The sequence below is a fragment of the Mesoplodon mirus genome, assembly GCF_964341445.2.
Source record: "Mesoplodon mirus genome assembly, chromosome: 5".
Classification (NCBI taxonomy): Eukaryota; Metazoa; Chordata; class Mammalia; order Artiodactyla; family Ziphiidae; genus Mesoplodon; species Mesoplodon mirus.
The window spans coordinates 173,018,293-173,043,587 of record NC_138980.1 but is presented as its reverse complement, the minus strand read 5'-3'; the positions used below and the strand labels follow the sequence as shown (position 1 = coordinate 173,043,587).

The 25,295-nt window shown below is 39.0% G+C and overlaps 1 protein-coding gene across 1 annotated transcript in view; it reads right to left on the bottom strand.

Annotated features, from left to right (window-relative positions):
• Positions 1-25,295, bottom strand: part of DNAH5 (dynein axonemal heavy chain 5) — a 267,797-nt gene that overhangs the window by 13,978 nt on the left and 228,524 nt on the right. Inside the window, exons 66-76 of the mRNA XM_082621280.1 lie at positions 21,603-21,846; positions 20,478-20,592; positions 19,799-19,989; positions 15,788-15,909; positions 12,754-12,903; positions 9,763-10,008; positions 6,804-7,023; positions 4,930-5,138; positions 4,088-4,291; positions 2,101-2,316; positions 171-383 (exon numbers count right to left, since the gene is read on the bottom strand). Coding sequence (XP_082477406.1) covers positions 171-383; positions 2,101-2,316; positions 4,088-4,291; positions 4,930-5,138; positions 6,804-7,023; positions 9,763-10,008; positions 12,754-12,903; positions 15,788-15,909; positions 19,799-19,989; positions 20,478-20,592; positions 21,603-21,846 — 2,130 coding nt within the window. The remainder of the gene's footprint in view (positions 1-170; positions 384-2,100; positions 2,317-4,087; positions 4,292-4,929; positions 5,139-6,803; positions 7,024-9,762; positions 10,009-12,753; positions 12,904-15,787; positions 15,910-19,798; positions 19,990-20,477; positions 20,593-21,602; positions 21,847-25,295) is intronic.

The window sequence follows — 25,295 nt, the reverse complement described above, 5'->3', positions numbered from 1 at the left end:
AATTATTTCCTTCCCTACCCACAATCCAAAAATACAGGGCTCTAAGGAGATTAGTCCCTAAGCCAAAGAACACTCTTAAGTACATTATTCTTACATGCTTTTCACTTGCCAATTACAACTATTCACAACAATAAAGTGATAAGGCAGAATAAGAGCTGAGTTAAACGTACTTTTTTCCACCGAGAAGGAATTCTGGCATCAAACATGCAATTCAGTGCATCTTGTAGATTTTCACTCATGATGATGGTGCCATCAATAGCAAGTTTTAGCTCCGTCAGGGTGCTTCGGACTAGGGTGAGTACCCTTTGCATTCTGTCTATCTCCTGCCTGAGGAAAATGTTCATCGGCTGGAATGGCCCCATCTTTTGCAGCCTCTCCTTTACCTGCCATGGAGACACCCAGCATGTGAAAAAGTAGACAGCTACTAACGTTATGTAACTGGTACCCTAGGGCTTCTGAAAGGGCCCCAAATTTTACAGTTCCATAAACAGTAAGCTTTTATTTTTTTTCACTGCCAGAAAACAAAGAAGAAATAAAGAAGAAACGTCTGTTAAATGACCAGTTGATTTTTCATCCCATGTGGGAGAAGACAGGCCTCCATAAATTCACAGAAGAATATACAATCCACGTCCACAAACATGTAGCCTTCCAAACAGCAACGGCACTTATTGGGAAATATTCACTACTGCCACTCCAAGACTTGCGAATACACACATGGACACACACAAGCAGATGTGTACACATACACAACAATTCTTAAGGCTGCCTCAAAAAAGTAGACTTCTGTTTTAAAAGCTTTCTGTTTTTTTCCATCAAAGCATCTATCCATCCACCCACCCATTCATTTCTATCTTACAAGTATTTATTCAGTCTTTTGTAGATCAGATATCATGCCACGTTGAGTTGCTTTATCCTAAGCAAATTTAGCAAAAGGAAGGTGTCTCTTCTAAACCCCATACTTGCCATGTTTATTTATGTAATTATTATTATATTTTTAAGGCATTTTTATTGCTTTATAAATATTTCAACCACTGTTAGACATGAATGACCGCTTTCCTGATACTATAATGAAAGGTGCTTACGAAAGCTGATAGCAGTATTGATTTTCTCTGAGCAAGTGATCAGAGATTCTTCCAAGGGAAATGAGTCCCTTGGTGACAGTTCCTTGAGTTCAGACTGTAGTACTAGCATCCAAAATGGCCTGCTTGATGGAAAATAATAGGATGCTCAAGTAACAAAATGCTGCAGACTTCCTTCTGAAAACCAGGTGGAAAGGACAATATATAAAGAAACACGGTGGTCTTGTGACAAAAATGTCACAAGGTTAGTCCAGGTCATCTCTTAAGACTACATGGATGGGACTTCCCTGGTGGTCCAGTGGTTAAGGCTCAGCGCTTCCACTGCAGAGGGCATGGGTTCAATCCCTGGCTGGGGAACTAAGATCCCACATGCCGTGGGGTACAGCCAAACAACAACAACAACAAAAAAACAAAAACTGCATGGAAAGTAAGCCACTTACTTTTGCTTTTCTCAAAGACTTAAACATGTTATCAGGGTAAACCTTTTCACAATATTTACTAAAATGTCAAAAAAAATAACTTTCACAATCATCAATTTTGCTTAGAAGTTACTTGTGTATTAAAAAGACACATCAATTTTCCAAACCCATGAGATGAAGAAGCACCAGAGTTAATGATATAACTATAGACTCCCTAAAATTAAGAAGGCCTGAATTACAAACATTTTTCTAAATAATCAATGCTTTACTCTAAGAATACATTTTTTTCCCTCTGAACAAATGACAATGTGAAGTGCCTCCAGGGAACGTTTTAGAAAAGCAATCCTAACCCATTGGTCCACACTTGTAATTTAATTATGAAGATTAATGTTCTCATCAGGTTTCTTTATTATTTCTCTTTTGAGATGATTACATTTATAAATTCAAACACTTATTTTTCTGGTTCTTCAAGAAGTAAGTTTTTTAAATGATTTTTTTTAATTTCGGAAAAATTATTTTTGCCCTCCTCCCTTCATCCTCACTCCCCCAACCAACCAGACACATCCACAGCTGACAGTTTTATCAGGATGCCATCAACTCACTTCAAATGGACCATAGTCTGGGGGCAGCTTCTCTAGCATGTCATCAGCCAGCCGGGCCACCACCTCCTCCCGAGTCTCATCCCCTCCACCAGAGCTATCCTTGGGCTGGATGCCCAGAATGGTGTCCAGCACGTCCTTGGCCAGCTTGCTCTGGTAGGTGATGTCGGCATTGGGGTGCAGCCAGAACACCTCAGGGCTGTCGTAGGTGGGCAAGCTCTGAACAACACAGACTGTAAGCACAGACTGCTGACACAAGTACCAGTTAAATTACACTGTCTTAGCAAATAAACATGTTTTTATTAGGATAAGCATTTACATGATATGTCTTATTCATGGCAGGCTGCAACCTCAACAATTTCTCCAGGAAAGAATCAAATGTTGTCTTGAAAAACAATGAACATAATAGGCTCATGGTTCTTTAATATCTGCACTTCAAGCAAATTCAATCAAAAAGACACTATCTTGTTTTACAATATATTTGTAAGATGGAAAGGGAACTATTGATTGGTATTTTGTTTTTTGAAGGTCTCATCTAATTCAGACCAATTGTTTAAATAAATGGTGTACAACTAATTGTTACTAAAAATGACAGTTTATGGCCCAATAAGACTAGAGGTGGGAAATGTACTTTCCCAAGGAGAAGGACAAAGACTAAGAAAAACGAGAAATATTGAAAAAGCAACAAAGTTACAGAGAAAAACAGACAGCAAGAGACAATGAGAAGCAAAACTAGCAGGTAAATACTCCCCCAGCTACTTGAAAAAAAGAAAATTTACCTACAATTTGATGTATAATTTTATGTGTGAATTGTAACCTTACCTTTATTCATGGTTTCCCTCCCTTCTAGTCCATTATTTTATTCCTTTTTATGTAATGCCTTTTTATGAGCTACCTCAAATTCATTGTGAAATGAGATGTATGTCAATAAATATAATGTGCAGGTATACCTAAATTTATACCTTCATAAGCATTCTCCTATTCAGTGCTAATGATTTAAAGATACATATAGTACAGTTAAGTTAAATATATTTGTTGATTTGAATTAATAAAAGTGTAGGGGTGGTGATATATGATAAACTCACCACACATATATCACGGAACCTCTAAATATACTGATAAATTTAGCTCTTGGCGGGCTGTTGTGCTTTACTTTGTTCATCCCGAGATAAATCTTAGAGGCAAAAGAGATCGCTAAATGATGATCTAATGAATTCAAGGTATTGAGACAGAAAATCTAGTTACCTGGAAGGACAAATCAGATTTTTTCCCAAATCTCCCGTCAAAATCCTATTCCTACTTAGAGCAGGGCTTCTCAGTTGGAGATGATTTTGCCCCCACTAGGCACATCTGGCAATGTCTGGAGACACTGTAGTTTGTCACAACTGGGTAGAGAGTGAAACTGGCATCTAGTGGGTAGAGGCGAGGGATGCTGCTAACCGTTCTACACAGGTCAGTCCCCCACTCAAGGAAGTATCCAGCCCTGAATGTCAACAGAGCCGAGACTGAGAAAACCAGTCTTAGAGGAAGCTCTTCTACAGAGTGCGTTCCTGAACATACTCATAAGCTGTCCATCAGGCCAGGATTAAGGAACAGATGTCACGGGATAAGGCAAGTGGATTGAAACAGAACGATTGAGTCTAGAGGCTGCCTTTGGGTAGAGAGCGCCAGGGATTTGTGTAGGTTCCCTGGTTCTAAATCTGCCCAGTCTATCACCTCTCCAAAGAATATTCCTCACTGGGGCATTAAAAGGGGAGGAAAGAAGGGAATTCACATAAAACACACCCTCAGAACAAATATAAACAGTTTAATTATTAGGTGAATATAAACATATGAAGACAGCATCTATGGTGCTTGGAACCTTCCGCGTTCAGTATGCATCACCATTAAAATTCATTTTCAAAGAAGTACATACAGTATAAATAAATATCAAAAAAGTCAACTTGCTATAGATACTTGCTCTATACAAAAAATTCTGAAGATGACAAACCTGAATATACTGAAGATAGTTGTCCACCGTGCTGCATTTTGGAATATTATATCCTTGGTAAAAGCTAAAATCCGGTCCAAACATATTTTCACTGAACCAAACCTTAGCAAGTGTGTTCAACAATCTCTTGTCATAGTCATCAGTGACTCTGCCTCCGTACTGAATCTCTCCTATCATGTAGCGTACGGTGGTCCAGGAGACGCCCTGGGAAAATGTAGAGGATGATTGTGGACTGACTACTGTCTCACCCCATTTTCCCTGCCAAGGAACACCCATGTCATCATTGTCATCAGTGTCATTTACTCATTCATTTATTCACTCCCCAGTAATGTGAAAAGTGCAGAAAGTTAAATAGGCAGACATGAGGGGTAACTCAAAGCTCGTGATCATGACTTGAAATAGATTCTCTTGGTGCATTTATATGTTTCTATACTTTGATTTCAATAGAAAAAGAATTGTTTATCTTTTGAGAATAGAGAGGCTGTTCTTTAAAAAGCACACACTCCAAAAGTAATCTAGACTCTAAATGTTTCATGTTTTAGGATTTTAGAAAACACACTTCTTCACCCATTCCCCCCTCCCTCCAATAGACCCCGTTAGGTTGTCTTACTTGTAATGTCAACTTGTCCTTGAGAAGTAAAAACATAATCAAAATTTGTTCCTTTTTTTCCCTAAAATCAAGGGGCTAGTGTGACCCAAGCTGCTATGACTTAAAGAGAATGACTTTGCCAGCACAGAAAATCATCACTCTTACAGGATTTATGCCAAGGCTGGGCGGTCACGTTAGCTTAAGGACCCAAGTCCACGATCACCAGGGGCACGAAGCAGCGTGTGCACAGTACCTTTTTGAGATCCATGTCGTCTAAGTGGTTTTGGATGAACTGCACCGTGGCATTAAAGTCAGCTTGGTTAAATTCGTAAGGTATGTTCCACCCCAGGGGGCCGAACTTGCGCCTCTCCTGGACCATGGAGTGCAGGAAAGCCACGGCATACAACATGGGTTTCCACTGGGCTACGGCGCTCACATCCAGCAGGTCTTGACTCACACCTGCTGTGGTCAGTTAGGTGAAAAACTATATCATCTCTCAAACATCTTTACTTTCTACTACTTTTATAAGCTATTAATTATTTTTGTAAATTTCTGATATTAAACTTCACTTATCTTGAATTACTCTTACCATATTCATATGACAATTATAATTTAACTTTTGGGTACCCAGAGGGCATTCCTCTCTGAAAAATATGCACAGAGATTTGAGGCAGTTGGGGGCTTGCTAACATGGATCAAGTTCTTGGCCAACCTAACAAGATAATGCAGGGATAAAACAGAGATGGAAGAATAGTGGCAGTAAAATAAATATTGCTGCTATTACGACAACTACTACTACTACTAATAATAATACCTATTACTAATACTAATACTACTACTAGGGGCATGTACACAGGTTGCAATGGCTTCTATATACTCTTTTAACAATTTAATATTAATTAAAATCGTGTATATAGAAGCCCATTGCTACTGAAAAGTACAAACTATTAGATATAAAATAAGTTGCAAGGATATATTGTACAACATGGGGAATATAGGCAATATTTGATAATAACTACAAATAGAGTAGAGTCTTTAAAAATTGTGAATCACTCTATTACACACCTGTAACATATAATATTGTACAGCAACTATATCTCAATTAAAAAGAATAATAAAATATAATAATAAAATAAAAAGGAAGCCCATTGCAACCTGAGTATGCTCCCCCAAAATAATTATGATTACTATATATGTACATATTAAATTGCATATATAATTATAAATGTTTTCACTTGAAATCTTTTTTTACTGACATCATCCTTCCACATCTATTTTACTGGCAAAAATTTGAGACTTGTTGACAACTCCAAAAAAATTGTAGATTTTTCAGATTGTTATGTAATAATTATTATGATGATGATTATTATTAAATACACTTTTTTAAACTAAATTTACTCCAATTGTCCTGGATAGTTTTTATTATCATTATTTTAGGCACAAGAAAACTGAAACTCAGGTCGTTTGAGTGATTAGCACCCAAGAGAACAAAGCATTTGTTCAGGCCATATCAGAGCCGGGATTTCTAACTCCAAGTCCGTACTCTTTCTGTGACCATGAGCCTCAGACAGGAAGCTGTGACACAGCTTCTGTGACACAGAAGGCGCACATGAACAGAGAGTAATCTCAGCTCCAGTTGTGACAGGAGGGGCATTTTAGTCTGGTTTGGTGGCCGTTGTCAGATTTCTAACTTAGCTCACATTCTGACATCCTGACACACAACTTCATGCAATGAAAGTAGAGACCATAATTGTGGCTCAGCCTCTCCTCTTGCAAGAGGCTACTGCCCTACGTTAGGTATGGAGCACGAAGACCATAAATGACATTATCCATTTTAGATGTTAACATAGAAAGGCAAGTGTCTAGCAGAGTATAGCATAGGTCAAAGTAGAGCAATAGTGGGGAAATAGCAAAAATATAAGGTGGAAACCTGAGCTCTGATGCCCTCACACGGCCAGAGGATATTCCACATGGAGCAGGACAGAGGGGGCTATCCCCTCACCATCATGTTAAGTCATAGCACCACTTCCTATAACTAATCCTAGCTAATTCATTTCTCATAATTTCTTTAAGAAAACAATTTAAGCACAAGAACTCTTGTAAACTTAGAAGTATTCCTCGACTCACCACCATATGTTCTTTTCAGTCCTGCCCGGAGTCCCTGGGGGGGCTCATTGGTAAATTTAATGGACATCTGAAGGAGGGTAATGGGAAACTGCTTATGAGCCTCGGTCGTCATCCACAGGCGGAAAGCATCATGTACAATCTCGGTTTCTATAATTATGTCCATTAGCTCATCCATGAAATCGAGTCCCAGATGGCAGTTCTGCAAAAGTGCCCATCCTCCCTACATCAACAACAGTACATGGAAATTAGTCGATTTTGTGTTTCACCCAGAGATTTAAATTAGTACGTTCTTTAGAAAATAAGTACTTAAAATTTAATAGAAGAGCACGCTAACCCCTTTAAAGTAATCTAGGTCAAATCTAAGGATATGATCATGTTGAACTGAGATAGGCTACATTTCTTCTTATTCCATGTATGTGTCTCACAGTATACTAGCATGCCACTTGTAGTAATAACATATAGTGGGGGTCATGATCATCAACAAAGTGAAACATAAAAAGAGATAGCAGCACTTCCAAGTAAAGATGGTTGACTGAAAACCATCACTTAGCTCAGCTGCCTTCCCAAATTCCATGAAAAGTGCAACGAAGGGACTTTTTTAAAGGTATGAACTCTGACGGACAAAGATAGTGAAGGTGAAGACAGTGTCAATAACACTGAAAACAGACTCAAGAAAGCTGAACCCTAAACTGACCATTTGGGGAGAGCTGAGACGTAAACTGATTTATACCATGTAACTCCCAAAACACTCAAGAAGAGGTGACGAAGGTCCTTCTGGAAGTGGGGGAAGATGATGGACTAATACAAGAAGATTGAAAGTCCAGACCCCCGACATGTTTCCTTAATGAAAGATGGAAAGTTGATTTTCTTTAGAAGGCAAAACAGACAGGGTTTGCAGTGGAGGACAACAGCCTGTTAAGAGTATAGGAACCTCACTGAAAACAGGTAAAAGAAAGCTTACCTATTGAATGTGGAGACCTATTACCTTCCTTCTCCTACTGAGTTCCCAGAATACAGGCAGCAAGGTATATACCCTCTAGAATAAGGAAGAACCTTCTCTGGGGAATCTGACCACTCTAACAGCAAGAGTCTTAGAAAATAAAAACCCATATCTCTTGTATAAATTATTCTGTGAGCATATAAGAAGATTCTTGTATAAAGCAACACAGGCAAAAATTTAGGTCATGAAATAATAATTTATTCAATACCTAATCTATAGAACATTTTTTGCCAAAATCATCTACCATACCCAGATCATAACCTTGAGTTGTTTTCTTGACTCTCTGACTTTGGATCACTTAGATTTGATTAGTGTAACCTGAGACATTTTTCTTTCCAAGAAACAAACTAAGCACCAGATCTAAAATCTTAGTCAAGTTACATGTAAAACTGATCATTTTAGAATGTCACATATTCCCTTACATTTTCTTCAGAAGTATATAGCACTGCTGAATAAATAACTATTTATTTTATCCTATGAAAACTTAATTGACACTATCCACAATTCAAAAAAAAGGGAAATTAAATATAAAACATAACTACAAAAAGGCTTCAGATGCTTTCTTTCATCCAGCATACAAGTGACTCCTGATCTAAGATTCTTAGGTGAGAACTTAGAAGGTGCAATCCCATGGAAAGGAATCTTTGGCCAAGGTTGTTTCTTTGGCATTGCCACACTGTGTATGAATATTCTGTGTTCTTACTGAGCAGATCATCCATTTCGCTATTCTTGGGTAGTTGGTTCACTCTGTCATAAAACACTATTGTCTCTGACAAGTTATAAGCATGCTAATACTAATAAAGATTTTTAAAATTTTTTACTTGAAATTAAACTACTAAACAAAAAACACAGATAAATTGAAGGCTAAAAATATTCCATTTAAATTCTAATTTAGTTGCCTGAACCTATTAGTTACACCATTATTTACTTTAAATTCAAGTTAAATCCATGTCCTGTGAATGTTAGTGTTTTTGCTCTAAGTACAGTACTATGCAGGGGAAGGAAGTCAAGGGGGAGGGAGGATGAGGGGGGAGAGGCCAGGACGGAGGCCCACCAAGCCCTCATGTCAGACCAGACCTAGGATTCTGAATCATGGATGTATTTTTTCATCTCTAAACATATTTAAATCAGGTGCTTTCTGCCCCGCCCCTCCCAACTACAAACTAAGTGCATCAGACAGAGCACAGTACACATGAGAGACCTCTCCCTTTCACCAAAGCTGGGGGCGGGGCACAGCTTGAGGATGGAAGGGTAAATATGGAGGTTCTAGAATGCAGTGAGCTCAGCTCCAGACCAGGGGGAGGGGACCAGGATGCAGCACAGTGGTAAGATTCTAGAGTCAGCAGTTGGGACCTAGAACCCAATGGTTTCAGGGTGAGCTTAGTGTTTGGTCTGCTCTGTACACTGTTGAATTTGCAAGCTGCAAAGGGCTCTAGGAGACCCACCTGGAAGGCAGTAGGCCAGGTTTCCTGAAAACCTCTGGTACCACCACAGGATAATAGCAGATTCCTGGCCTCTGGGATTGGGGGCAGGCCTAGGGGACCCCAGGGCACAGATGATGCATTCTGGAACCCAAGAAAGGCATGGTGTTGTAGATTCTAGAGAGTTATGGATTCCAAGAGCAGAGCTGGAGGGGTTGGAGCATATGGCAGAGAAGAGGAACTATGAACCCTACAGAGCGTTTGGGACCTGGAGTGGGGTCTAGCGTTATGCAAACTGGTCAGGAAATAAGATGTTCTGATTGGGCAAGTTTTCCATAAGTCAAGGCTCAGCAGAAAAAGTTTGAAGTGTGTCCATTTTTCCATGGAAATTTTCTAATAGATATCATGCTTTTTCCTGTTTAGTAAACAGAATATAATACATACATTTAAACTCTTAAGGATTCATAAGCTCTCTGCATCGTTATGCTATAACATGTAATGTCAACATCATAACACAAAAGTAGACATCTGGTCTCACATTCGCCATGGTCTGCTGCAGGAGCTTGCGAGCATGGACCTCCTGGCCCTGCCCCATGGACACGTAGCGGGTTTCTATTTTTAATCTCTTCCCCAAGGTGATGATGGAACCTGTGGGGTCTGAGCCCATAGACAGGAGACAGATGAGTGGTGTCCGTGGATCAGATTCCTCCCATGTCTTTTCCAAGTCCAGGATAACACCCTCCGCATACTTTTCTCCCATGGAGTCCACGATGTACTTACGTGCCTGCCAAAAACAGTACAGGGGTCACCAAAACTAGCTCCAACTCCTTCTTGTGCATAATTCAATGTGCTTTCCAAAATTCATTTTTGTAGATTATCTCAATGATGTCTACAGTAACCCTGCCACGAAAATAGGGCAGAGGCTTTTTTCTCGTTGGTTTATCTGTTTGTTTGCTTGCTTGCTTGTTTGAGTCCTCACTCTGTAGAAGCTGAGTTACTTGCCAGAAACACAGTCACCCACTTAAAAGACTAGAACCCAGGTTGGCTGACTCCTTGTCTGGGACCTGTTTCAATACACCAGCTGCTTCATGCTATATATATGCATTCAAATAATCAAGTAAACAGTACAATGCCTGGGATTTAATGGGTACTTAACAAATAGGTAATTACTGCTGAGTGACTACTTATGTAGTGAAATTTATTGCATATTTATCAAATTAATTAATTTTTAAAGATTTAATCCAACTGCATTTGGAGCACATGGTACCACTTAATTTTGTATCTCTTAATATTTTTTCAAGGTTGGCCAGATCCAGTATTGAATTCTCTAACCTAAGTATAAATGCCTGCACATTTTTTACAGCTTTCTGAAAGGTACTTTACACGTTTGCCTGGCATGTTCTTTGGCTTCTCCAAAAGTCTACTTGTTTACACATTCATCACAGCCACTGGGCAGTGCACTTCATGATCAGGAAGGACTTCAAAGGCTGGACGCCCAGCTGTTCCACAAATTGCAGTTGTTTCTCAGCCACAGGCACCTGGGTACCTGCCATCATTGCAGCATCTCTCAAGATCCAGGTGTTTTGTCCTGTGGCATAGCAAGGAGCTCAAAATGTCCAATCTTGCCATAGAATTCAGCACTGACCCCACCTGGACATTTCCATCCAAGCTATGAGCTAACATACTGTTACCTATGCATACATCAGGGGCCAGGTGGTAAATATATTAGGGCTTTGTGGCTGTACAGACTCTGTTGCCCAACTCAACCTACCACTGCAGCATAAACAAATGATAGTTCATAAATAAATGAGCAAGGCTATGTTCCAATAAAAGTTTATAGACACTGGAATTTGAATGTTATATAAATTTCACATATCACAAAACATTATTCTTCTTGGCTTTTTTTCAACCATTTAAAACTATAAAAACCATTCTTAGCTCACAGCTGTACATAAACAGGCAGTAGCACAAGACACCTTCTGACAGTGTGTTCTTCTTGCAACCAGGCTTTTGAATGTCCCTGGACATGCACTCATGCTCAGCCAAAATGCTACGAACAAGCCTGATGTTGCTTGTGGGGAATCGGGATTAAGTATGTCCACATTGTAGACCTTGAAATATGCTTCCCCAAATGGTGTCTTGTTGAAAATCACAAAAGGAATCTAATGTGAGAGTAAAAACTTCAGAGGAGAGAACATTTTTCCAAGGGGCCTTCTAGACCTTGCTTAAGACTTGGGTGTTACCATAAGGGCCATGGGAAGCCACTAAAGGAATACCATAGTGATATTTCTGTTTCTTCTAGAATATACAAGATGGACTAGAGTGGGCAAGAATGAACTACAGGGGACCAGTTAGAAAGACATGGCTGTCATCAGCCTAAGGGTGACAGAGGCCAGAATGAAGATGACAAAGTTACAAAGGGGTGGGAGACACTTAAATTTCAGCACTGAACCCAATAAAGTGTTATGAAAAATATAAAAAGGGAAGGAAGGAAGAGAGGGAGGGAAGGGAGGGAGGGAGGGAGGAAGGAGAGAAGGAAGGGGAAAAGAAAAGAAACTTCTACACTCCCCTTAAATAAGGCAACTGTTTGACAATTCATTTGGGCAGGATAAAAGTAATGAAGTTGAGAAGAAAAACCAAAGGAAGGGTGACCTCAGTGCCCTGAGTTGTAAAACTCATTTTTCTTTCCTCAATAAATGATTGAATCTAGTTGTTTTCATGATTCCACAGTACCTAGGTGGTTACTCCATATGTTTTTAACACTCCTTCTGGAGAGTGAAGGGGAAAAATTCCTACATTCTATTAGAAACCCCAGCCTACTGTTATTTTATGACTTATTTAAAGAAGTCCATAAAGAAAATCTATGTCTGTGAATAGTAGAGTTTAACTTTTAGCTGTGAAGGCAAGACACCACAAGTCTGTTTCATGGGTAAATTTCCATGACGGTAAGGCCAACAGATTAAAAGTCTTTGAAAAGATGGATCTTGTAGAGGCAGGGTTTACATTTAAACCATATGTATCATTCAAAGAAATTTAGGCAAACCTTCTTTCTCACATCGGGGTTTGTGACACATCCTGGTGTAATGGCTACGGATTTGGGGATGCTATACTGCCCTGTAGTCTTTCTCTCCCCTCCTCAGTACCTGAGCAGTCTTCCTATTTAAGAAACACCACTTTACTACTAGCAAAATGGAGTAGCCATTTTTTTTGAGTTAATATAAAAATGATATGGAAAAACAATGCATTACCTTCACATTAGACCTATATAACCACCTTACAGAGTTTCCTCATTCACTCTTATTGTATCACTTAGACCAAAGAAAATAATTAAATCACTTAGCCCAAATATACACCTCCGTACACTTACTTGTTGTTTATTTTTCCATTTTTCACAATTGTATTGCTAGAAAATTACATAGAAGCCTACACAAAAATTCTCATTGGGATTAACATTTTAAATATTCTTTTAAATTTAAAAGGAAATGTTTCTTTAAAATGTTCTCCTATTTTTAAAATATGTACTTTTTACCTGGGCAATGGTTCTGTCGGGACACCAGGATCTAATAAGGAGAAGACGTCTAAAGCAGTCTAGAGATTTATCATAGGCATTTGGAAGGGGTTCCTCCTCAGGGTTTTTCTTATCAAACCAAATTTTCCACATTTTCTCATTTCTTGATATCTGAAAATACCAGGGGATAAGAAAAGTGTCACACCACAGAAAAATCTTTCAGTAAGCATTCACAGATATTTTTTCTCTTTCTGACCATTCCAGGCATGTGTGAATGCTATTCCTTGAGTATTTTTTTTAATGTTTTAAAATTTTATATCCTAGCACCAAAAAGTTGAGAGTCTAAAATCAAATGTGATTTGCTCTAAAGTCAGTCTGTACTAACACCAGCCTCTGGCTCCCTCTTAAAGGAGGGAGAGCCCTGGGTTGTGGAATTTCTCCTATGACTTTGCGGGAACAAATCTGCAAAGAATAAAGAAATCAATGGAAATTCATTTTCATTATTTTAAGGAAATCTGTTTTGCTCCATGAGATCTCCTATGACTAAGAACCAAGTCTTAGGCTTCCCTGGTGGCGCAGTGGTTAAGAATCCGCCTGCCAATGCAGGGGACATGGGTTCGATCCCTGGTCTGGGAAGATCCCACATGCCGGGAAGCAACTAGGCCCGTGCACCACAGCTACTGAGCCTGCGCTCTAGCACCCTCGAGCCACACCTACTGAAGCCCGCACGCCTAGAGCCCGTGCTCCGCAACAAGAGAAGCCACTGCAACGTGCACCGCAATGAGGAGTAGCCCCCGCTCACCGCAACTAGAGAGAGCCCGCACGCAGCAACAAAGACCCAACGCAGCCAAAAATAAAATAAATAAATTTATTATTTTATTTATTTATTTATCTTTTTATTTTTGGCTGCGTTGGGTCTTCGTTGCTGCGCACGGGCTCTCTCTAGTTGCGGCGAGCAGGGACTACTCTTTGTTGCAGTGCGCGGGCTTCTCATTGCGGTGTCTTCTCTTGTTGCAGAGCATGGGCTCTAGGCGCACGGGCTCAGTAGTTGTGGCACGTGGGCTCAGTAGTGTGGCTCCCAGGCTCTAGAGCTCAGGCTCAGTAGCTGTGGTGCATGGGCTTAGTTGCTCCACGGCATGTGGGATCTTCCCGGACCAAGCCTCGAACCCATGTCCCCTGCATTGGCAGGCGGACTCTTAACCACTGCGCCACCAGGGAAGTCCCAAAATAAAATAAATAAATTTATAAAAAAAAAAAAAAGAACTAAGTTTCATTCACTCATGTTTCCTCATTTCCCAGGACCATGCTTGGAACAAAAGAAGACATTTAATACATGTTTATTATTGAAGTCTCTTGGTCAATACTCTATTAATCTCGAGTAATTTGAAATACACCACTTAATATCAGCATCAAATGAATAATCACACTTGCTTCCTTTAGGCAATTGATAAAGGGAAAAAACACAGTCCATTAACATTTGAAGCTTAAAAAATCAAAGAGAGGCAAGCATTACATGGGCAAGCATCTCAAAGTCATAGAATAAATCACATCTGCAGATAAACATGATCTTATGTTCTCTGGTATATTCCCTTTGATTAAAGCCCCAAGTGTATTCCTTGGAGATCTAATCAAAGGAAAAACCATTTGGGTTCATATTTAGAAAATGTCATATAAGAATAAAAAAATAACCTCTTTCAATCATGAAAGACTACATAATATGGAGGCATTTCAGGTATACAATATAATCTCCAGAAGACAGCTACTTCAATAACTGATAGTGGTCCAGGAAAGGTCACTAGGAGTCATCCCATGGGGAACAAGCTAGAATGCATTAAAATCTCCCCCCCAAAAAAGCTATTCAACCCAAAAGAACGGCTTATACCCTAATTACATGGTAATCACCAGGTGTAAGCCAGAACATAAAAATATAGCAGAGCTTAAGCTTCCAGTCAACTTAAACTGGCAAAGTCAAGAAAGAGCATTAGGACAAATACCATATGATATCATTTATATGTGGAACCTAAAATATGATACAAATAAATTTATCTATGAAACAGAAACAGACTCACAGACATAGAACACAAACTTACAGCTACCAAAGGGGAAAGGGGGTGGGGGCGGGAGAAATTAGGAGCTTGGGATTAACAGATACAAACTACTGTATATAAAATAGATAAACAACAAGGTCCTACTGCAAAGCACAGGGAACTATAGTCGATATCTTGTAATAAACCCTAATGGAAAAGAATATATGTATATATATATACACAACTAAATCACTTTCTTGTACACCAGAAACTAACATAACATTGTAAATCAACTATACTTTAATGATTAAAAAAAAAAAAAAGAACCAGTGTTAAGACATTTTCTGGTGAAAAAGAGCCTTCATCTGGCAGCTGAAGAAAGCCACCTTGCTGTCCATGCAGCTTCTCGCTGGTCATCAGGTTCTCAAGAAGCTATTTCCTGGCTTGTCCCAATTCAACTTGCTATACCAAAGTTCCATAATACCAATATATACATGATTCATCAGGAACTTGCTGCTTATGAAAGGAAAACAACTTCTAAAGATAAAAGGCCAGGTGTTTGTGTTAGATTCAGACCCAGATGCCTGGCTAAGGCAGTATAACGAGGAGAGGAAGAAGAGAGAAACAAGAGGTAAGAATGGATATTTATCACTTAGAGGAAGGGTGTGCTTATTACTTTTCATTTCATCTTTAGAAAGATGGCAAAACCTTTTAATCATAGCTAATCATTTAATCTAATTGAATCTGTTTTCCCACTGTGGGTCGCCAATTGGTGATACTGACATATCATCCAGGTCAGCGTTGGTTAAACTTCCTAGGTAACTAATTTCTTCCCGCGAGACCAGCCTGCCATGGATGGAGTGTGCTTTATCAGAGTATGAGTGGGCGGTGAGGAAAGCCAAGCACTGGTCATACCATTTTAAGAGTGACAAAGAAACCTCTCTCTTCCCCAAGTCGTGTAGCCAAATGATAAATCAGGAAGCCGCTCACTGTGACAGTATTATAAGTTTACTCAAAGCACAAGTTACCTGATCAAGGACATCAGAAAACTGTCTAAGTTTGCTCAGTTCCACCAAATTCAGCCAGGTAATGTCCAGGATCCATTTAGCTGGTTTAGGAGGACAGGCTTTCAAGTCCAACGAGGCACCACCTTTCGAGTTAAACATATTAAGTTATGAAATTTTTCTCTCTTTACTGTAAAACAATCTCTTTATAAAAAACTTTTGCTGAAACTATTTTAATATCAATTCTTTTACTACCTGGACATTTATTAAACTCAGAAATATAAATCATAGTGATGAACAAGCTTTAACATTTAATAAAGGAATAGATGATTTTAGAAAAACACATTTAAGGATCAATAATATAGCTTTGGATTTAGGTAAGTGGTGGATTCTGTCTTAGCTCCACCTGGCCAAGGTCTGGGACAAGCCAGCTCATCTGTTTGGAACTCTGTTTCCAAGTAAGTACAATGGGAATAATGAAGCCTAGGTGTAGTGATAATGGCAGAAAATGTATAAAGTGAGTGTAAAGCACTCAAAACAGGATCAAGGACAAAGCAGAGTGTCACTAAGTGAGCAGCTACTGTCGGCATTAAGAGTTGCCAAATATTGGCACAAGCTCATTTTAAGGAGAGGATTTCTCTAGAAATTTTAGTAGTACTACCTGTGTTTGAAGGGTTCTCCTCTATAAACCAGTATATTACTTACATCCATTTTGAGCACACCCAAGGGACCTGTGCTATGTCACTTAGTTTTCGTCAATCTACTCACAACAAACATTTCCATTTGGTGCTGACTCCTATCTTTTTGCTGATGATTTACTTACGCTCACATAACTCACATAACTCTCACAGCGCCATAAAATAAATGACAGTTTAAAAAGTTATTGTTGCCCATCCCAGAAAAACTAAATGTATGAACAATCAAATTTTAAGCCAAAGAAAGAGTTAGCAAGTCTTCTATAGGATAAGATATACTGTTTAATAAATAACATCTATTAAAATGTTTCAGGGAAAATATGCTCTAACCATAATTCTTAGAAGGATATAACCAATCTATTTGGCTACAATCTTTTTTTGAACAGAGCAGGTCATAAACAAGTAATAATACTCAAAATATTTACTGAGCCAATCTCTACTTTATTCAGGTACCATGGACCCCACGAAATTGCTGTCTTTTGCCAAATCCATCTTAGTAGACGTCCAAGGTAAGTGGAACAAGAGGTAAGTGAAGCCATTTCAGTGAAACTATTAGCTTATAAAAGCAAAACGGATTGCTTGAACACAAGGAAGCAGTTAAAGACCTAAGGACAATGCCACTGTGTTGAAAACGGTCACACCAATTTCCATGGAAACTGTCCATTTTCCAACAAACTGAAAAGAATAAGGTATTCACCACAGGATTAGGGAGAAGCTTTTCATGGAAAAGAGTGTTCCTTGGAGCCAAAGATTATTCATTGTTTAATAGAGGGTAACACTGTCATGAATATCTTGCCTGCCTCAAAAGTATACTTTGGGCAACAAAGAATGTTGTAATGGTAGGGAGTGGGGAACATATTCCTGGATAATATGGCACCAGATTAGATGGACTTTTGATGAATAAACTGCTGGGATAGGAATAATTCAAAATAAATTCTCAAGATGATTGAGAATTATGCCAGCCCCTTCATCCCTCAAATCCTTGCTTTGGGAGAAAGAAGGTTTAAATCTTTATCATTATACCTTGTAAAAGTGAAACATGCTTACAATGACTTATCCAAGTTGTACCTTGTATCATGAAGTGGCATAGCTAAGGCAGACTTAGAAAGTCCTCCAGCCTGATGCTTTCCCATTTTAGAGATGATTAAATTAAAAAATCAGTATCAAAACACTGTTGCTATCTAAATAATAGTTTCAAACAAGTGATTTTAAAGTCCTTACAGAAAGAGTTCATGTCATTGGGCAGCTTTCACCAACATAACTAACAAAGGGAAATCTTATGAAACTCTGTGTCCTAAAGGAGTACAAGAACTAGCTGTTGAATGCCAAAGTCTCACAAAATCCTGTCCAACCTATGCAAGCCTTAGACTAATCGAAATAAACTAAGAAACTAAAGATAATATAACAATGCCTATCATCTGTTGAGCTATTCTATGTGTCAGGGTTTATATAAGTTGTGCGAATTCTCAATAATCCTATTATGTCCATTTGACTATCCTTGTTTCATAGCTGAGGCAACTGAAGCTTGAAAAGTTTAAATAACCTGATCAAAACCACTCATCCAGAAGGTGGCAAAGCCACTATTTTCCCTTAGAGTCTTCCCAACTCTAAGTCTCATGTGTGTTTTGATCACACCAAACTGTAACACACTTTACAGTATTTCTGGACACTATGTTCAATGTCATTTCCATAGGGAAATGCATCTCACTCCTGAATTGAGGGTGTCAGGAACAACTTTCCCATAGGAAGCTCCATCAGCTGAAGGACCAGAGTCACTGAGGCCAGAAATCATTTATATACGAAGGACTCACTGAAGAAGGCAACTCCTACACCTACATGTCCATCTAAGGTCTCACCAGACCGTTCATCTTCCATGTGCTCTGATTTAGGAAACTTGGAACAAAAAGAAACCTAAGAGGCAAGGGTTCAACGTTTAGAAACAAGAGAAAGAGAAAGAGAGATCATCCACAAATCATAATTTCTGAGTTTTCAAGTCTAACTGAGTCTTTATTGCTACCATAAGACACATAGATATAGATATAGTTATAGATGCATAAGCATATGTATATGAACATGAATATGCATTTGTGTACGTATAAGTATGACTCTGACCTACATACCCCCATGTATGCCCTTCTCTACTGCCCCCATTGGGATCCTCTTCAAGTTCCTCTGCAAATCTACTCCCCATGTAGGTGAAGTCAATGAAAATCCACCCCTCCAAAGATGAAGTTGTGCCTTATCTTTAAAGATAAACCTTTGTTTAGAAAGGTAGAGTAGATAAAACCATTTCAAGCCTAGCATCATTTCCACTGTTCCTTTAAATACTTTTTGTCCAGACATTCAAGAATGTGATAGCAAATGTGTGTTTCCCAGCCTTCCACAGCAGAGGGTACCTGTCTGTGATCAATGCTACAATAGATATAGAGGAAATATCCATGGGATGAGTGGCATGGTCACCTCACCCACTCTGCTCCAGCTGCCCTGGTTGCTTTGCTTTGCCTTCATCATAGGACACCTTCTCCCACTAGAGGCATTGATGTCACCTCCTCAACCTTCAGCACTTTCTCTAAATGTCCCCAGAACCAACATCCCCTGGTCCTTCAGGTCTTGGCCACCTGTCCATCTCTCGGGAATCCTACCCAATGAGAGATCCCATTAAATATCCCATTAAAAATTTTAAAACTTCCCCACTCCACATACTAAACATTCCCCAACTCCCTTATCCTTCTCCGTTTTTCTATAGTGCTTACTAGCTCCTCACACACTGCACAATTTACTTACTGTTTATTATGTTTCAAGTGCCTACTCTGTGTCCTGGCATGCAATAGTTTCCCAATAAATATTCATGCAATTAATGAACAAATAAAATAGCTCAGACCTCCCTGGTGGCGCAGTGGTTAAGAATCCACCTGCCAGTGCAGGGGACATGGGTTCGATCCCTGGTCCAGGAAGATCCCACATGCCGTGGAGCAACTGAGCCCGTTCACCACAACTACTGAGCCCACGAGCCACAGCTACTGAAGCCCGCACGCCTAGAGCCCGTGCTCCACAACAAGAGAAGCCACCACAATGAGAAACCTGCACACCACAACGAAGAGTAGCCCCCACTTGCCGCAACTAGAGAAAGCCCGTGCACAGCAACAAAGACCCAACACAGCCAAAAATAAAAAGATTAATTAATTAATTAATTTTTTAATGTTTAAAAAGCTCACATAAATGCAATCTTCAATGAAATGCAAGGAAACTGCTATTGCTAAAAAAAAAAAAAATGCACAGGACCTTCACTTTAATTCCTACATCTGCGCCTGTGCACAATGCTTTCTATTCGAATATTGACCTTTAATAAGGGTGAGAAACTCTTCATGCTTGACTCGGTTCCTCTGCATGTCAATTTTTAGGGTAAGCAGCAGGGTGAAGAGAAATTTGTGCCCCTCGTACAAACCCCGAGCCGTGTACTTATAAACCTCATAGGTCATGTGCTCAATGATATTAGCGATCCTCTTGCTTGTAATTGGGCTCTTGACAGACCTGGAGAAGAGAACATTTAAATCAGGCTTGTCCCACCCTTTGCAACTGTCCCTAAAAACAACATCTTTAATGGAAAATAAGTAACTCTGGAAGACCAATTCTTATTTTTTACACATCAAGAGTAAGCCTCCTAAATCTAAAATAACAAGCACTCTCTCCACATGAAATAACAGAATCCTCCATGTTGTCTGAATCAATTTTACCTGCAGAGTATTATCACTCACAACAATGTCTGGGGAATTTTCTTGTTTAACAGAAACTTGGGGAAACCAAAGGAATCGATCAGTGGATGAATAGTTGGTAGAGCTTTCTCTAAGCATAAAATGAAAAATGAGAATGATTTGTTAACACACTGGTAATTACACTCAACTTAGATTTAAAGAAAAAGAAGCAGCTTAGGTGCAAAGGGAAAATAAGTTATCAATGTAATGTCACCGTTCTAACCCACAGATACAGAATTCAGCTTGGCTTCCTGAGTACAGACGTACCTGGCCAAGGAAAGGTCAAACAAGCCAAGAAACTGGCGGAGTGAAGTCTGATACATCTCATTAACCAAGCACATTTCCGTGATGAGGAAGTAGAGGATGCTGCCCCGGGTAGCAACTAAAAGACAAAGAGCAACATTGCACTTGCTACGAGCCCAGAAAATAAATGACCCATGCACAGATCAGTCTAAACGCTAAATGAAACAAGTTCTATTTGTACGTCTTAGCAATGACTATCTACCAACAATGGGAGTCTAGAGCAATGTCATCATATATATTTAATTCTTCTTTGTAAGCTTTGAACAAGTAGTCTGCTATTTGGGTTCATTAAATGATACTTTCTGTTTTAGAATCTCTAGATTCCTTATAAATACATTTTATTACACTCTTCCATAGGTGGAAAAGACAAACAGTGGGACAGCATGGATTGTACTGTAACATCCAGCAAACTGTGTAGGCATTGTTAAGGACCTCATTCTTAAACTCCATGAGGAAGCCCTGACTAAACTTGGCCTCAAGTAAGCCAAGGCATCGCAAAGATGACGCTCCTGACTCTCCACCAGTAGATATTGTTTCAATTATTTTTCCAAAAGGCATGATAAATTACTAAAGGAAATTGAATTCTTTTAGCAGGTTCCCTTTATAACCCATGAACAACACTGATTTGCTGATCTGTGGATAAGGTTGAAGGGTTCCCATGAGACCAGAGAACTACCTGGACTCATGGGAACTCTACAGGACTACAAACAAAATACAGGCTTATTGTTACCAAATGATAAACAACTAGTGAACAGCCCACAAATGCAGCACAAATTCCTCAGACTTCACTAGTTTTTGTCTTCACTAGTCGGATGTCTTTAATAATTCTCTTTACTTTCTGGTTTAAAAATAAGTTCACAGGAACCTTAAAGAATTTGCCAATAACATGAATTATAAGCACCTAGAAAATTTACACCATTATAAAATTTCTTCATCTCAATTTTACTGAACATTTAAAGAAATGCCACAAAACACAAATGGCCACCCCACGTTGCACAGTCGTTTTCATAACATCCTTACTTCAATTTCTCTAATTCTCATTTCTCGTTTCATTTTCCTGTGACATTTGTCTTTCATTACCAAACTCACCAGGTCTATATTCCTCCCGGGCTGAGTTAATTTGAATTTCTGTCTCAGCTGAAATTTCCAGCTTCTGTGTCACCTCTTCGGCTGTCTTTTTTGTGTTACTCAACACAAGGATGATACTCTCATCTTCCACCAGGGACCCCTGGGTACTGGTCAGACGGTAAAGCAAATTATCTTCTAGCTCCTTCATTCTCCTCTTGTTTGCAGTTACATCTTCCATGAGATGAGTTCTTTCTTTCTCCAGTTCCTGTTAATTTGCATAAATATATTTTCTTCTTAATGAACACCTATGGTTTGGCCATTCCTTAAAAAGTTTACCTAGGGGGCTGCTCCCGAGTTCCTGTACTGTAGTTATCACATTTGACTGCAGGAAATACAGACATCAAAATTAGAGGAGGAGAATTAATGGAGGAAAGAAGGATTGGTGGCAAACAATGTAAAATGTACTAAAAATATTACCTGTATTAACTATTTACCATCTATTTATTTCCTAAATTCAACTCATTTTTAAGGGACTTCTGTGATCATATTTACTCCTGTTTTGAAACTGAACTTTACTTGAAGACAATATATGCGTCTCAGATTAAATATATTTACCTCTGTTTGGTTTCTTGTTTAAAAGGGCTCTATCGTTGTTTGAATGTGATTATTCTCAACTTGTGTGTTGAACTAGTATCCAACTCTGTGACAAGCAAGTGTCCAAAAGTTAGGCAAGCAAACTGCGTTGCTACTGCATGTACATTTAAATTGAAAAATCATCTTGACCTGAAAAGAAAAGATGCTGTCCTCTCCAAGAGAAGGGACATTCTGAATCCTTCCTAAAAGACCTTATGGGTAGCTGGGGAGAGAATGGCTTTGGAAGATTATTGCCCTTATTGGCTATTTCTTCCTTTTGGTAGTTTGGAGAGGGAGAGACAGTGAAAGAGGAGGAAAGAAAAGATGGGGCTGGTGAGGGTGAGGGAAGGAGGAAACAGCCATGACACTCAACAAGCCAAGGGCAGCAGGAAACCCAGAGGCTGGGAGATGCTGCCAGCACCAAGTCAAATTGTACATGAAAGTCAAATTGTTTCATGAGAGACACTAACTTGAAGTTAATAAAAGATTCAAAAGAGGAAAAGACAATGAGGAAATGGAATTTAAAACTTGAAGAGAAAGATACGCATTAGCAAGTTTGCTTGAAAAGCTTTCTAAATATAGTGTCCATTGACAAGGTACCTATGCTTACCTGCATTACTAAAGTTACACACATTTCAGTGTAAATACAATATGGGGAAACGAGGGTTAAATGCAGGTGGCTTGAACAGGAGAGCACTGTCAGCAATTCCAGTTGTGTGGGTACCTGGGCATGTGATACCAAGCTCACACTGCTAGACCAGCTTCAGAAAGGTAAATACTCAGTTACGTATTCTGGATATGGCTCAGCAGGTTTTGTAGATTCTACTCCCTATCGAGAAAACTAGAAATCTAAAGTTATATGCAGTGATGAATCACACGAAATCATATAAAACATAATAGGACTATTCATTAATTATGTGATTATTTACTTTCTTTCTAATATAACATATACGTTACTTAATAGTTATGCTCCAAGGATTTTTTGGTTCATTGATACATTCTCCAACTCTTAGTACAATGTCCGATACATAGTAGGCTCTCAATATTGCCTGGTGAATGATTAAATGCTATACCCCTTTTCAAACTGATAAACTGAAACACATTCGTGTACCAGAAAATCTAGTCATGTCTTAGTGCCAGAAATACAGACGTGAAAATTCTCCCTTTGTAACAAAAACCATGAAGTTAAAAATAAAGGTCATGGTAGCAAAACTGCACGAAGGCAAAAAGGAAAGAGCACTGGCCTCTGCTGTACGTTCCATTGGTTGAACACTTATGGTGTGTGGGACCCTACCAGCCTCCCAACTCATGCTCTGAGCACAGTGAGTCAGGTCCAGGAACATTCTAGAAAAAAGAAAAATTCCCTCTTTAAGCAAAACAAAAGCTCAAACTTGCATCAATTCTTAATTCTTTGAGATACAGCAATGCAATTAAGACCTGCTCTTACTGTCTTTGCTTCCATGTGTTATTTGGTTACATTTGAAAGCTTCCTTACTGGTCATTTTATTTTATTTTTTTTAACATCTTTAGTGGAGTATAATTGCTTTACATTGCTGTGTTAGTTGCTGCTGCATAACAAAGTGAATCAGCTATACATATACATATACATATATCCCCATATCCCCTCCGTCTTGCGTCTCCCTCCCACCCTCCCTATCCCACCCCTCTAGGTGGTCACAAAGCACGAAGCTGATCTCCCTGTTCTATGCGGCTGCTTCCCACTAGCTATCTATTTTACATTTGGTAGTGTATGTGTGTCTATGCCACTATCTCACTTCGTCCCAGCTTACCCTTCTCCCTCCCGGTGTCCTCAAGTCCCTTCTCTACGTCTGCATCTTTATTCCTGTCCTGCCCCTAGGTTCTTCAGAACCATTTTTTTTCTTTTAGATTCCATATATATGTGTTAGCATCCAGAATTTTTCTCTAACTGACTTACTTCACTCTGTATGACAGATTCTAGGTCCATCCACTTCACTACAAATAGCTCAATTTTGTTTCTTTTTATGGCTGAGTAATATTCCATTGTATATATGTGCCACATCTTCTTTATCCATTCATCTGTTGATGGACACTTAGGTTGCTTCCATGTCCTGGCTATTGTAAATAGTGCTGCAATGAACATTGGGGTCCATGACTCTTTTTGAATTATGGTTTTCTCACGGTATATGCCCAGTAATGGGATTGCTGGGTCATAGGGTAGTTCTATTTTAGTTTTTTAAGGAAACTCCATACTGTTCTCCATAGTGGCTGTATCAATTTACATTCCCACCAACAGTGCAAGAGGGTTCCTTTTTTTCCACACCCTCTCCAGCATTTATTGTTTGTAGATTTTTGATGATGGCCACTCTGACCGGTGTGAGGTGGTACCTCATTGTAGTTTTGATTTGCATTACTCTAATGATTAGTGATGTTGAGCATCCTTTCATGTGTTTGTTGGCAATCTCCTTACTGGTCATTTTAATTAATTTATTTACTAGATAATAATCTTGTATTTGAGATAATGTAGAAATTAGTATAAACAAGTGACATTTAATGGTTACTATAAAATTCCTTTCCATGGGCAGTTATAATAAATGCACTCACAATATGGTTACATTAGGAAACAAAGTGATAATAAAATTAAATAGAAATAATTCAAATATATTTATTGCCATATTCTCAAATTTTACACAGTCTTGCCATATTCTTAAATATTACACACTCTCATTATTGTTTCTGAGTTCTTAAAGGTGAGCCTGATAAAAGTCCTTACATGAAGACAGGTAAGGGAAGGAAAGTAAAGCAGTGAGAAGAGTGAGCATTTTTATATCAGGAAGACACATTTAAATTCTAACACCCAGGACTTATTAACTGCATGACGTTGGCCATGTTATGCAAGTCTATAAGCCTCAGTTTCTTCATCTGCAAAATGGACATAAAAACAGCTCAGAGAGTGATTGTGAGGATATCATTAGCAAAGAAGCTCAAACCAGTGACTGGATCATGACAGCTGCTCAGAAGACGTCTCTTCTCTCTATCCCCTCCTCTCATTCGTTTCCAGCATGGATTTTTCAGATGCATTGTAATATTTATTTGGTAATG